General features: G+C 40.0%; 1 protein-coding gene across 1 annotated transcript in view; it reads right to left on the bottom strand.

Moving 5' to 3' along the window:
- Positions 1-13,207, bottom strand: part of il17rd (interleukin 17 receptor D) — a 36,115-nt gene extending 22,908 nt beyond the window's left edge. The window contains exon 1 of the mRNA XM_005938875.3: positions 13,014-13,207. Within this exon, the coding sequence (XP_005938937.3) occupies positions 13,014-13,133 (120 nt within the window). The 5' untranslated portion in view covers positions 13,134-13,207. The remainder of the gene's footprint in view (positions 1-13,013) is intronic.
- Between the last annotated feature and the right edge of the window lie 2,974 nt (positions 13,208-16,181).

Here is a 16,181-nt window from a genome sequence, read left to right as displayed (position 1 = left end):
ACAACGTTTCATCTAATCATGTTTGCATTAATCATACGCTGTGCTTTAAGTTGGCCTCTGCTGTATGAACTTTGACCTTTAGAAGTTTATATGCTGTGGTGTGTGCACGTGTCCCGCTGGCAGCATGAACTAAAAGGCTAATTAAAAATCAAGGGGGACGTTTTTTCCACCAACAGCACAGGGGGAGGAAAAAAAAAAAAAAAAAAAGGACTTCCTGGTTTCTTGCACTGACCCACAAAAACCTGGTTTTGCATGGAACTAGAGCAGGGCGATATGGCCAAAAATATTTATCATGATATATATTTGAAAATTTGCGATTAACGATATAACTGACGATATAATTGATGCGAGACAAAATACAGCTCCACAACATTACTAGCGCAAAAAGACAACCTTCCATTTATTTTCACTTAAACAAGAAGCTGGTTTTTATGTACATTAAAGCTTTATAAAAATGTAACAGTGCAAATGCAAATTCCTTGCTGAAAGTTTAACCAAAAGGCATTTCCAGTAGAAATGGGCTGACATATCCTGAGCATAACCATGTATAATATCCACTGAAGTTAAAAAGAGGTGCTTTGCAACATTAAACTGCAGTGTGCAGTATGTATTTTTCGGACCATAAGGTGCACGGGATTATAAGGCACATTAAGCGAAACAAAGCAGTCAGATAAATCAAACTTTATTCAAGCTTCCTCCACTTCTGTACCATTGATTCATTAATGTTGAATTCTCTGGCAGCTGCTCTATTCCCATGTTGTTGCAGTATATTAATGACTAACCTTGTATTGTGGATGGATTATCTCAGTTGTTCTCCTGACTGAAGTTTGGTCCGTTTACAGCATCCTGCCATGCGATTGCATTTGTCTCTAACCATGAGGAACCTTCACGTTAACTTTTATAAGTGGAAAAGTGTTAGTGTTCGTCCTCCAGCTTCACTGTTTATGTTATGCTAACATAGCTGTGTCGCTAGCGATCACGTAGCACATCATTATATACCAGCTAGCCCAACTTCAGTAACCCTACAAACGTCACTGCTGTTTAGTTTCCTGTCTTCATTTATGTTGGAAGTGATAGCAGAGCTGTACGTTTGAATTTTTTCAGAAATCTCTCAGTCAGAACATGCTATATCATGCTTAGGTAACTAGCGAAACTAGCGAGCTAACTTCCGCTAGCTTCCTGCTAACTTCTAACTCCGTTAAATGTAATAAATTTTGTTTTCATGGATGCCTGGAAGTTAAACTTCATAGTTACACCTGGTAAAGCAGCAATGCTGATCGTTTTATTAAAGATGAAAGAATTTAGACAGTTTTTAACTCTCAGTGATGCTGCAGTGTTCGTTTGACCTGAAGCATACGGAGTTTAGGACCCAGATTACTCCCAGATTTAAGAGCATCTTAGTCCGACAAATACGACAATAACGACGGCCGCTTGCATGTTCTGCAAAAAAATGTGCTTTGTCGTGTATCTGACGGACAAACACCAAACCAGTTCCACATCACTGAAGTTGCACCATTTTTACAAACCAATTCTGGTTCATCTGTTTCACTCAACAATCGGCCATGTGCGTATGAAAACAAAGGCACTGCGCATGCGCGCTTTACTCCCATTCTATCGCGATATTTCATTTTCCTATCGTTGCCTAACATTATACCGGTATTACCGTGAACGGTATAATATGGCCCAGCCCTACATGGAACTACATTTTTGCTAAAAACGTACGAGATAAAACATAATAACAAGTAAATAACTTTACATCACAGGTCAAGTACTCATTGCAAACACACATTTAAATTCCTCAAATTAGATCGTTCACTCTGGTACGAATCAGTTAGAAGTTACAAGTTTGTCAAGTTTTAACAGCAGTGTCACCACAGCCTCTGTGACTGACAGGTTGAGTTTTCCGTGTCACACCATAGCAGTAAGCACTGTTTACGGTGTTTGTTTACAATGCACGGTGTTTGTTGCTGAATTCACTTGTCAACAGTTATTATTTTGCTGTGCTGCAGTGGACAAACTGACAAGCATCAGTGGTTTTATTATGATTAAATAAAATAACTCATGAGAATCACACATTGTCTAAGAAAAGGGAAAAATAGTTTTTTTAATCAAATAAACAAACTTAATATTCTAAGATGCAAAAAAATAAATGTGCCGTGACGCCGCTGCTGGCACTTCTTAAAGTCATCAATGTTTACTTAACTTGACTATTCAAGATATTTATATTTTTTTCTAAGTAATAGTCTATTTAATAGTGATGTCTTAATACATAAATTATAATTAAGACAGTACTTTTGATCCGCTCCTACTCTGTTATGGGTTTTGCATTACAACATTTCCTGTATCTCTTCAAACACTCCAGCATCTTACAGGACAGAAACACTTGACTTGGCTCTGATCTTCACTGTCTGACAGTCCATTATGAATTTATTTGTTTCCAATCCAAAGCAAATGTTATTTTGGTAAGCAAATTTAAGGTTGATCATTTAACATGGTATAAACATTGTGTCTTCATTAATTAACAAATAAGTAAAAGCCATCCAATTGGGGGTCAGGCCCAGACTGACTATATTAGCCATCGTGCAAGGGCAGAAAATCTGCAGTGGCACTAAGAGAAAAGTGAGGCCCATGCGACAAGCTTAGCTACAGGAAGAGCAACGAAGGGCCAAAGCAGGCATCCAACCTACACCTCGACTGCGTACCATTCAAAGCTGAACAGCTAGCAGACCTCTGTCGATCTGAAGGGAAAAAGCATCGACTGGTTCACCTACAGAAAAAAATGTTGTGACATTTACTGAGATCCTGTCAACTAAAGGCTCCTTTTTTTTTTAAGTCTTTTTGGGTCAAGGTGAACAAAACAGCAAGAGACAAAGGCACACCGGAAAGGAAAGGGGTGCACCTAATTTATAAAACAAGAATTGGAAATTCACTGGTATTTGTGTAGCACTTTTCTAGTCTTACTGAAGACTCAACTTACTTGAGACTACAAGGTAGATTTAACCATACATTCCTTAAGTGCTTTACCCACCCAGCCCTGATTCTAAGGGGCTAAATCTCAGCGTTTAGTAAAAGGTGTCTTGTTCATTTCACACTCCAACTAATGGCAACTCTAAGCTACCCTAAAGTTACCCAGCTGTGTAAATACACCTGGAGTTTTTACTAACTTGCATATTTAGATAATTCAGAATTAACGAACTATTTCTACCCCTCTTCACCACCAGTTAAACCGCCCACTGCTGTGAGTCAAACTTTAATACTTTACAGCAGACACACACACAAAAAGCTTTTTTTCCTGTTGCCAGGTGTTTCTCACTAGTAATAATCATTATGCTTCTCCCCTGCAAATATCCACACACACAAAAATACGCACACCCCCTGAGGCCCGAGCAGACATGAATCCACATCAGTAAACAACTGAAAATACAAGTAGTTCATTATCACTCACAATAAATGACCGGATGAGCAGCTGTTTGACATCCTGTCCGCAGACACATAAACAAACCAGTCCAAAAAAAAATAATTTCACTTTTTCAGACAAGAAGAACAAAACTCTTTAAACAACAAAAACTTTTGAAGAAACATTGAATTTCCCTTGGGAATCCCCAAACATCACTCACTCACTCACACACACACAAAATCAGTTCCTGTGGTAATCAGACAGCTAATTGCAGGCTCAGTTAGTTGAAACAGTAATTAATCAGCGCACACAAGGGAGGAAAGGATCTAAGGACTCAGGAGAGGAATGGGGGAGTAAAGGATGATGGGAGAAGTAATGACCGAGCCTGCAGGGAAGGAAAAAGGGAAGGAAGGAAGGAGGAAAGAAGAGAAGGAGGGATCTGATTAAACAGGAACTTCTTCAATTACAGCTTTTAAGGTTCACTTAGCAGACTTCTCCTCTGCTTCGTTTTGTTTGGGCCAGCCAGACCAGTTCCAGATGTGGGGACAAACTCCCAGCTGACCTCTAATCAACATACTCCTCCTGGGCTGAAGCATAAACAAAAGTTCCGTTCAGGGGAGGAAGATTAGAGGAAGATTAGAGCTGCACGATGAGCTGAAGTGCCTGCAGAGCAGAGCGTCTGTCAGGCACCATCACTTATGATGCTGCTCACTTGTTTCTCAGATATTTTCAGATTTAAATCACAGATTTCAAAACGCAGTTCCATTTAAGCTCATGTGCAGCTACTTGGGTTTAGACAACATTTTTTCCACTTCTTCCAGAATTCATAAATGTCCATCAAGCTGCAGTTCAGGCAGCTCAGGTCCTAATGTTCAGACTTCTCTCCAGTTTTGTCCATATGCTTTACTAGGGTGTAACATGCTCAACAAAAGGGGGGTTAAAACCTGGTTAGCAATCAGTCTTCATAGAGTCATTTATGTTATCTTATCTTTATCTGCTTGCTAACTCTGCCGTCATTGGGTATTTCCGTATTAAAATGGTCCTTGAATTCCCAAAAGCAAACAAACACTGGGCAAAAGCAATCACCACAGAGTTAAAAACAGTCCAAACTCTTTCAGTGTTGCTGTTCTTCCAGGTGCTACAATAAAGTTTAACATCCTCCCATCAATGAAAAAAGAAGACGTAAAGCTTTCAGCTGAATTGCAGGCAGGAAGTCTCCATAAAAAGCTGATTTACCATGTACTAAGTGAAGTATTTCTAAAAATCATACAGCACAACTGTAACTTTGAACTTCACATGTAATGATGGGCTAACTAATGGTTAGGCTAATATACACATTAGATATGCTACACATGGACAGTGCTAATAAAAAGCTGAGGAGGCCGAGATTGATCACCGAATAGTTTTTCCAGGCTCGTGGTAATTAAAAATAAATAAATACAAATAAAACATGAGACTAAGCTCTTCAGCACATTATTAAAGCTGTATTTATCTTCAACACTTGGTTTCACCTCACTGAAAATAAAATAAAGTTCTTTGTCTATTATAACTTCTAAGTCAATGCTAAGGGAGCAGCAAAACCACAAACATAAACAGCAGTAGCTTACAGGAAATGTGAAAAGCCTCTACATGTCTTTGACACTGCCCTCAGGTAACTACAACATGCAGATGTGGATCTCCAAAGCTCTGAGCAGCACCCGGAGACTACCAGCCCACTGCCAGGCCTGGATGTTAATATGCCACAGTAATCACAGCTGCTTGTGTGATGGTCCAGTAGGCTGTACCTTAAACCAGCCATCCTACATTCATGCCCAACTGAAAGGACCTGAGGGATGAAGATGGAGCTGGTTCCCCTGTTTTATTTCTTTCAAAACTGCTAGGCACAATCAATCAACATTCAGAGAGCTCCAGCTGTTATTTCAGTTCATTCAGTCTAATCAATAAATATTTGTTTAGATTGCTCCCAAGGAATGATTGGGACTGCTATGATAAAAATGAAGTGTGCTTACATGTGGTCGGGGACATCTGATTGCTTTTCTTTAAGTGAAAAGTTGAGTTCGATTACTCCTATCATATTAATCATGTCAATATTATTAAGCTATAATTGATATATTTTTACTCATCTCCCCTCCTGAGTCCGTCTCTGAGTATTTGCTTCTAGAGAACTTGTTTTCTGCACGCAGATGAGATAAGACACAATACGACCACTTTTTAGCAATTCTGCGAACTTCCAGAGACTACCCCACCAAAGAAAATGCTCCTTTATGGCAACTACTTCAAAAAAGCCACCTGAACCTTTTTATCTTCATTGAAACTTCACTGAGGATTTCATTGCACACAAAGAACAGCGAGACCGTGTGAAGCTGATGAGGTCCTTGTTCATGCAAAAGCCTCGAGGCTAAAAACTCAGCCCTCTTAATGTCTTCCTGCCTTTTACAGACAAACACACACCTCCAAACACTTCCATATGGCACAACAAGGCCGCTGATAACAAAGCGCCTGAGTCGGAGTTGGACTCAGTCTGTGCTGGTCTTGTAGGATCTTGTTCACTGTGTGTCAAATACCGTTTTGGAGCAGATGCAGACTGTCAGTTCTGACGAATCGCTGCATCATCATCGTGATCATCATCACAGGGAAAAAGGCTGTTTTTGAGGCGGACGGAGACCTTTAATCAACACTGATAATGTACTTTCCTTCTATCCTTCCCTGTAAACTGGTATTTTACACAAGAGAAAATTATGCACTTTATAATTATTATGATCACCTGGTGAACTTTGTTTTTTAAAATCATGTCAGGACACATGAACTGTGTGGCAAAAGATTAAATCTTTCTGATGTAATGGAGTCATGTTTGATTTTATTCTTCTATCAGAAGAAAAGTTAAAGGATTTATTTTTAGGGCTTTGGGAGTTTCAGCATGGACTGAGAAATAGTTTAACTTCATCCTCATAAATCATGGGAGAGTGATACTGATGAAAGAACCAGATACTGTTGAGACACGGAACAGATATTCAACATGCAATGCATAAAACACACCAATCCAACACACTATGAGTGTTTTTTTAATAAGTCAAACTGATTCTTGCATAGTACAGTTACATTTCATTCCCCACTAAAGCATATTTAATACAAGGCAGCCAGTAAAAACACGGTTAAAACTGTTATGTTGAGATCTGTTCATAGATTCTGTTCAGTCAGCGTGAGTAGGATGGATGAAAGTGTTCCACCTTAAAAGTGCAGCTAGATTGTTGCCTCCACATGGCACTGAATTGAATCATTTCACGCATTTAGTGTATAAGTTAACCAGTAAAGATGAAAAGGCAGCAAAATATTCTGCTACTTATTAAATATACAAGATAGTAAAAGCCTAAGACTTAGGAAAGATGGCTATAGCTCAGGGGTAGAGTTCCTCATCTACTAATCAGAAGGTTGGTGGTTTGATCCCCAACTTCTCTTGTCTGTATGTCAAACTATCTTTGGACAAGACAGTTAACCCAAGTTGCTCCCCAATGCTTACCCAATAGAGCACTTAATTACAAATGCAGTCAGTCGTTCCCGTGTCCTAAAGATGGGGTTGTTGCCACATTAATTTACACCTTTTAGCTGATTTTCTCATTCTATTATAGTTTTTCTTTTAGTAAAATTTACTAACAGCAGACCTGCTGCTTTTTCAAGTTAATAGGCTCGCAGTTTGATAGGAAACCCTGTGGGATCATAGATTAAGTGAGGAAGTGTGCATCCATCCGGAGAAAGAACATAGAGGAGAGGGCGCATCGAAAGTGAGGAGCATGTACTTGTTGATAAAGATGGTCAGACATGCTAGATGAAAATTGGAGACACAAAGTATTTCACAAACAGGCTGACTTTGGTGAATCATCTTTAGAAATTACCTAAACCGTGCATCATCAACGACTCTGGAACTGCCAATCAGTGAGCGCAGTCCAGTCAAAATGTTTTATTAATGGCTAAACATGGAGAACAGGAACGCACGCATCTGTTGTCACATGACAAACTGCTGAACAGGAACATGAAATCATGTATGATCTCGGTTCAGCACCAAATCCAGAAAGAAAAAGCTGGAAACAAAAGTGAGGTCCAACAATACAAACTCTGTGTGAGTGTGAGCTCGGGAGCAGCCAACCAGAGATTTCCCACCGCAAGAACAAAACCTGCGGCTTCCTCCTCCTGCATGACTGCTCCTCAATGTCCCCCAACCCCTCCCACCCCTCTTCATCAGGACTCCTCCTCCTCACCCAGGAGGAGCTCCTTCACTCCTGCTGTGACGGTTTGTCCTTTAAGAGACTCTGAGCAGGCCAAATCCTGACTTCCTTTGAAAATACACGCCCTAGACAACACTATACATGTGTAGTGAGTGACGGTCCACATCTATAGAACGAGGTCATGTGATGCTCATTTGTTACCTGAGAAAACTCCATTTTAATTTCATTTAGGATTTTAACATCCAACATCTTCCTTTCACTACAAAGTTCTTCTTTGTTTGAAGGACATAAAAATACACAATTAAATTCTCCACCACCACCACCGTCAGGGGGCCATCTCTTTGCAACAAAACTGACTCTGAAGGAAGAGCTGTGGCCCATTTTTACACATGAGCTCCTGACAATGTCACAGGAATCAGGTCGGGACATTGTCTGATGTTTCCCTTTCACACGTGTAGCCACACAGCAGGAGAAAGTGCACGCCCGACACGTTCTCACTTCTCAAAGTACACTACTTCCCAAGTAGAGACTCCATTAGCTTGCAGTGATTTGACCAATCACCTGCTCCATTCTCACAGGATTAGTCAAACCACGACAGACTTTAGACGATGGAAGTCGGAAGATCCACCGAAGATCATTTATATTTCTGTTAAGGTGTCTAAAAAAATTAAGATTTGCAGTACATGTGTTGAAATGGTTATTTAAAAAAAACAACAAAAAAAAAACCCATCTTCACCCAGAAGAATAGTAGATACTTAGAATCCTAAATGGACTAGTTGTTATATAGCACTTTTCTTCTGTACTGGAGCACTCACCATCCACACATGCACTTTTTTCTTTACCTAAGTGCTTTCACATTCTGAAAAACGCAACATAGATCAACTGGAGGTACCAGGGAGACTTTGGCATGCAGACCGGAGCTTAACATCATTCACTCATGAAGACATGAAGAGATGGAATCACACTGAGGCAGCGTGAATCCACAGAAGAACTGTGGCAAGTTTTCCAAAGGTTTAAGAACAAAATATTAACTCAATAAATCAAAACTGTTCGTTGCATAAGTTTTTAAAGCATCCTCGCTTTCCTTTTATTACCTCGTACTTCTGCTCAGGGCTGTTTAGGACATTTCCAGCGCATACGTAAGTAAAGTTCAAGTTGTAAAACTCAGTTTTTCCTCAGAAAGCCTCAGAGGACAGCGATGAAAAATATTTCCCTGAGCTGTTTTATGATAGAGGTGGAGCTCCAGCACTCACGCTTCACCTTCTGCCTGTTTCAGCCGCCAGAAATCAGAAAACACACGTTTCCCATCCGACGCCTACCCAGCCATGATGTCCTCTGAGGCTCCCTGATGCCAAAACCACACCGACGCCCTAGATATGTGACATGGTTTCACAGGGGAAACCTTATTTGAAAAATGATGGCAGGGTAGAGAGACGGGAGGATGAAGAATCCAGAGAGGGATACAGAGAGGAGGAAGCCGAATGAGTTCCTTCCTCCGCTGAGACAGATGTGATGGCTTCAGCAGATGTGTTTCACTACAAAAAGAGATTTTACGTTGACTTAAATCATCTATCATTCTAGCTTTCTCTGCAGTAACCGGGTTTCTGGATGATGTAGGGAAAAAAGGAGGTTTCCTTCATGAGTTTCAGGATTAATATCAAACCTCCTTTTAACACATTTGCAATTTAAAAACAAACAAACAAACAAACCCTACTATTTATCCATGTAGACAAACACAATTGTTTTCACAAATAAAAGCTTGTTTAATTGTTTTGATGAATACTACACCATCTTTGTAAAAACTGCAATAGTCTTGCAAGGCTCCAGAGGGAGCTGAAGAAATCTGAGCAAGCAATTTAAAGACCGTTAAAATAAATGTAGAGGCTTGGAGCTTACAGGCTACATTAGCTAATTAAATTAAATAAACTTCATAGCATCATTAGAGGCACTGCAGCCAACATCTGGATTATAAAGGTTTCATTGAGTTTGACCAACATGTAGCTCTTCAAAGCAGGAATGTTGAGTAGGTTTATCAAAAAAATCTGATATTAATCGATACTAATAAACAGATGAGATACTTATTTGCAGGAGTATTAATGCACAACGTCACACACAATTGCTACAGACAGGCAGGCACACAGCCCCTCCCCTCACTAGCAGCTGAAGCAGTTGATCTTGACGCCACAGAACAAATGTCATGAGCAATTTCGGGAGGTCCGTAAAGTATTAAAGACACATCGTAAATGCAACCGTTAGTCTGACAGCCACATTAGCCATCTGTTAAGTTAGCAGCTAGCAGCTAATAATAAAATGATAAGGAGCCTTAAAGTCGTGCCCATCTGTAATGTTTAATGTCTGTAAAGTCTACCAGCAAAAAAGGACAGCAGCATTAATAAAGTATGCTGACTCTTATTCTGAGTCTGATAACCCTAACAAAAACAAAACAAAACAAAAAAAAAACAAACGAGTACCATCTGCAAATGTTTCAGGACCAGAGACTGGGTATAAAAGATTTAGGTAGCTATAGTGACATCACCCATTGGCTTAAGACTGTGTTTTGACGCCTCAAAGTTTGGGTTTTTCTGGTGCTTTTCTGCTTTCAGAAGTTACCAGATTTGATCAAAAAGCTTCAGTCCTAATGCATCAGCTAGCACTAGCAAGTTGGGTTAGCTAGCTGAAATACTAAGATTTTACTCACAAAAACTGAATCTCAGACTTATTGCATGCTCTGTACCATTAAGTAAGCCAGAATATTAGTCTGATGAAAATTACTCTACAAGGCACCAACAGCTTGAACACAGGGTAGATATACAGCTCAGTGACACTAGGTGAGGTCTGGCATTCACAGCCTGTACCTGGACACATGACAGTCAAAGCAGCCACGTCCCTAACAAAGGAATGATTCCCAGTCTCTTCTTCATATAGCTTAATAACTTAGCACAACACAAAGGTATCAATATTCTACTGGAAGTGGAAAATGTTGGACAAGCGCATCCTTACATCATCCATGTCACTGGACTGTGGGAAGAAGATGGAGTGTTTGAAACCAAGAGGTTATTAAAATGACAATTCTAAATCAGGCGAGCCCATTTTCCATCCATATGTGACATAAACGAGCGCGCACGCCACACCACACACACACACACACACACACACACACACACACACACACACACACACACACACGCAGCTCTAATAACCTCACACCTGTAGAATAGCAGGCCCTCACACCCCCATCCAGCAGCCTTTGAAGTGTGTGTGAAAGGAGAGGAAGCAGAAGAAGAGAGGGGGAGGTGGCAGACTGTGTGTGTGTGTGTGTGTGTGTGTGTGTGTGTGTGTGTGTGATTAGTTTGGTCAAATTGTTGTGTCGCTGTGTGTGGAGAGGCGGGGGCTGAGTGAGGGGGGGGGGGATATGCCAGGAAGGAAACTGTTTCCAGCAGAGTATACAGTGTGAATAGCTTGTCACTGTAGAGAAAAACACTTCCACAAAGCCAAAGAGGAGAACCAGCAGATAACACACACACACAACACACACACAAGGAGAGTGAGCGTATCAAAGGCATGTAGGACTCATCTATCAACATAGGAAAATTAAAACCTGCAGAGTGGACACACATGCAACCAGAGAAACTTTTATTTCACTTAAAAAAAACATGGAAACAAAAAACAGTTTCTTAACACTTCATAATAGAGTTATTATTTTATGGAAGATAAACTAACTTCAATTTCTCCATTGTGAGAGGTTGCTTATCTTTTTTTGTCATATATGACAGTAACCAGAGTATATGATCAGTGTAAATAATAGTCAACACTAAAAAACCTGAAGACGTCACATTTGGCACTCTTGGCAACTTTAATGAGCCAAATTTAAAATAAATGACTGAATAATTGAGATGGGTTTACAGATTAACTGGCAATGATTGAAACTCATCAGTTAATCTTAGCTTAGTCTGTACTCCCTGACCTGTTGGTGTGATTCAGAGAAAGAAAATAAAAATCAATATTTGAAAGAAATAACTATTGACAACTCTCCCCTGCCTTTATCAATTTTTCTATATTTAGTTGTTTAATTATTTAATTGTGCAGCCTAAGCACATGATACAATTTTACTTGGCCAAAAACAACAAACGTTCAATGTTGAATTATCAACTGCAGGAGCTTAAGTCTAATGGCCAAAAAATCTACCTTTTTCAGTAATAAAGAAAACCCAACACAAACATGAGGTCCTTGGGACCTTTGAAATAAACTAACATTTATGATGTTTAAATTCATTACAGAGAGGAGGAGAAAACAAGCCTGAGGATAGAAACTATAGAAATTCCCACAAATGAAAAATCTCTGAGACTTGTTCTTTTCACATTGCAGTGAAATTCATGCACACTGGCCTTTACGGAATCTAGAGACTTATTCTGAACTGGCACAGACCAAACACTGGTTCATTCATGGCCAAAAGCAAGGCTGCCGTGAAGTACAAAAGCAGGACAAGCGTTTGGAGGCGGTGGGTCAGCTCATATATTCCTGTTTTCCACATCAATTGCTTTTAAAAGATTACACAAAAGGCAGGAAATCAGCTTTACGACCTACGATAATTTACAGGGCCTGCAAATATCGCCTCGACTTTGGCTGTTGGGGTTAGAGTTTTAACCAAGTGATGTGCACTTTGTAGCATTACATAAATGCCGAACAGGACAAGGGAACACCAAACACTGATGACTAATAATTAAGGATATTAAGACTTGCCACAAAGCGACAAAACTTATATCGACAATATGTTTAAAGCGTTTTGGTTAAAAGCAGAAAAATATGCGTTCAACTCGGCAAACACGACATATAAATATCATCAATAAGTTTTTTTTGTTTATAAACTTTTAAACACCCCCCTTGCTATCTCTTTGAATTACGCTACCGACCAGACTGGAGATTAGGTAAAGGATAATAGTGTCAAGCAACTAAAATCATTTTTATTTTATTATATGCCGAATTAAACATGATATCAGACTCATTCAGACATTTGTCTGAAGTTGCTTATGAGGGGCTGCAAATTTCCAATAAAAGGAGAAAAAGATCAATTAATTCTTGTTCCAACGGAGTTTGGCTCGCAGCCTTACGCAAAAGACCTGCAGCTAGAACCCCGCAGACAGACAGGTAAAGGTAACGCACCCTGAGATTAAAAACACAGCAAATTAAATAAAAAGCGAGCATAACTCTAACTTCACACGTGAATCTGTTAAACTGGCGGCTTATTCGTCAAGAACCTGACTGCATATACTGCAGAAGTGGCATAAAAACACGACCGTCTCCGAAAACGGAACTTTTTGGACACTTGAGACGTCGCAGCGACAGCTGTAACGAAAAGTCGCTGAACACCAGGGATAATGTTTAATTCTGTGCTTTACCTTAAACCCGCATCGATCCTGATTCGCTCTTCTGGTGCCCGATGTCGTAGATCCACATGGGAAATATAAAAGCAGGTATAAACCGCAGAGAGAGATGAAGAAACTCCGAGGGGCCGCCATTCCTCCCTCAAGTCTGAACAACTCTGAGAGCGAGGAGGAGAGGACGGAGGAGGTGAGCGCGCGTGCATGCGTGTACTGCGCACGCATATCTTTGTGGGGGACCTACAGGGACAGTTTGGCCAGTACTCACCTTCTTGAAGTGATATTCAAAGGGATCCCCCCCCTCTGTGTTTTTAGGTTCCACCCTTGGATTAGGACGAAAAGGCTGGGAAATGTTGTTGCAGTACTGATCTGTGTTTGTGTGATTAGTACTTTGGGGATTGAGGACATCTTAGCCAGTGCTCATTTTGAGACATACATTCACAGGCCAGTGCAAGACTGCAAACTTGGTTTTAGGGTTCAGATTTAAGTTAAAAGACTGGAAAATAAACAGGTATTCATAACTTACAACTAGTCTTATGTGGTTGTGAGCTTTGTACTTTTGGGGGTTAAGCTCTTTGGCCAGTTTTCACTTTCAGGCCAATTTTTAGATGGTTGTTGAGGGGTTCAGATTACAATCAGATTTAGATCGGGTAAAAGGCTGGGAAATCCATTAATAATTAAAAAGACAAATTTGCATTGTGTGAATTGTAATTTGTGGGGTGAGGACATCGTGGCTGGTGCTCAAGATGTCCTACCATGTGAATTGTATTTCTGCGTCAGATCTAGGTCATAGCTTACACCAGTTTAACTCTGCGTCATAACCTTCTATGTAACCTGGCATGCATGCCCTGAGGAATGTAACTACACGTTGGAGCGATGCATGACTTGAATAGGGTGGAAGGTTGTGGTATTTGCTTACTTTGTCTTGGTTCTTTCAGAAATTCACATGTGTGTCTGGAGTGGCTATCAATCAAAAAACAAAGTAAACGCAATCAAAAAATGACAACCCATCCATGAGATGGGATTGGGATGAGATGATACCAGCCATATCACAGATGAGTTTTCAGACCACACCTATACTCAAAGTTCAGTTTGATCTCACCTGCACCGTTTTTGACTGTATGACCACAGAAAAACACCTGCCAAAGCACTCAAAGCAACCTTTGTGGTAGTTCTTGCTTCAGTTGGTGTCTGCATGAAGTCATTTTGGCATCCTGACACTCACACACACAGACACAAAGACTCAAACAATGCCCTCTGCAGGTAAGAACATTATCTGTTTACACACTGGATAAAGATATGATTTATAGGAGGAGACTCTCATATAAATCCCACCTGCACACTACATATACTTCCTTTAACAGCTGTTTGCTTCATTTAACAGCTGGTTGAACCACACCCATCTTCAAAATGAGCCTTTATTTGCACACCTGTTAAGCTTCGTGACTGAATCTTGCATAGTTGTGGCATATAAACCCCTGTCAAAAACCTCAGAGCCACCAGTGTGGTTGTTCCTGCTTTAGTAAGGGGTCTCCAGAACCACACTTGCCATGATGCACACATAATGAAAGCAACTCCCCCCTTCATCAGATTTTACATCCTCAATTCTTTTCCCTTTTCTTTTCTGCTTGTGCCTTAGTCCCTCCCACCAAATATGCAGTTCTCATTTACCTCATTTGTCCATCTTTGTGTTCTGTGTCCACCATGTTTCTGCCTGCAACCCTGACATCAATCTTGTTACAACATATTGAAGGATATCTCGAATTCTGAAATGCATGTCGAAGACAGACTCAGGTATATCTGAGGATGCACAGCTGTATCCTTTGTGGAAGTGTAATTGACTTCAGTGTACAAAAGAGGTGTGGCATGCAGCTGGAAAATACAACCCAAGGAGGGTGGAGGACTCTACAAACAATTATTCCTATGTATTCATAAGCTGCTTCACTCATTGCAAATGATAAACTGTGCAATCCAAAACGGTTTATGTATGTGACAGAAAAAGGTGCATCATCTTGTCACTTTATGCTAGTTGTAAATTTCATTCAAAGTTGCCTTGTATGAAAAAGAAATGTCATGGTTTAAAGTTAGTTTTACACCGGAGATTATAAAATACGACAGTAGTTGAGCTTTAACAGAACAATGCAGTCTGAAACTGTACCAACTCATATTTAACTGATATTGCAAACAGATCTTGAGATCAATGCCACCATGTGGCTGGGGCCTTTCTGTGTGAGCTTTCCCCCCTAACATGGAGAGAACATGCTTAACTCTAACCTGTGTTTGAGTGAGTTCTGCCCGGGTACTCCAGCTTCCTCCTAAAGTCCAAAGACATTCTGACATTGACAAAGACATGGTTAACTGGTACTTCTAAATTGCCGATAGATGTGAATGGTTGTCTGGCTGAGATTATAAAATACAGCTGCAGTTGAGCTCTAACAGAACAATGCTCTGTGTTAGCCCTGCGTCAGACTGGTGACCTTGTCTCTCATCGTGTGGTAGTTGGGATAGGCTCCAGTGACCCTGATAAAGATAAGTGTAAGAAGATGTATTAAAGCAAAGATGTGTCATTAAATGCCTACTGTCTCAGCTCCTCTCTGCGTGTGTCTTGCCTCCTCTGCCTCAATCTCTGGTGAATGTGTGGAATGGAGGTAAAAAGAGGATTCAAGGATGTACAAACAGAAATAATACAGGGGGAAGGCGAGATCTTTGGTTTGGAGCGAATTAAAAGCAGTGTGAATTAAATATGAAGAGTGCCACTAATCATATTTAACTGACACTGCTTTCTGTCCATTTTATTAGTTCAGTGATGTGTGATTATTATGACAGTGTGACAACTTAAATATGTACACGTCTTTCTTCAAAACTGTGTGTGCCACACCTCTTTCATACAGTCTGGGTAAATAAAATAAGTGAACCTTAAAGATTCTGTAAAGTATAAGATAAGATAACTCTTTATTGTCATTGCACAGTCATACATAGTACAATAGTACAATTAAACTGGAAAACTGTCCTTCGTCGGCACTACATGTAACACAACACGATACGACACATCACAACACAACACAACACAAACAACACAACACAGTATAATAACTTAGTAATAAAAAAGAAGAATAAGTGTATTTGTATTGCACACTGCTATTATTGCACATTAATTATTATTGCACCTTGTTATAAATATAAATA

This window comes from Haplochromis burtoni, unplaced genomic scaffold, assembly GCF_018398535.1.
Source record: "Haplochromis burtoni strain Fernald_Lab_line unplaced genomic scaffold, NCSU_Asbu1 Contig_183, whole genome shotgun sequence".
Classification (NCBI taxonomy): domain Eukaryota; kingdom Metazoa; phylum Chordata; class Actinopteri; order Cichliformes; family Cichlidae; genus Haplochromis; species Haplochromis burtoni.
Note: the sequence above shows the minus strand (reverse complement) of the source record. Positions and strands in the feature narration are given on the sequence as shown.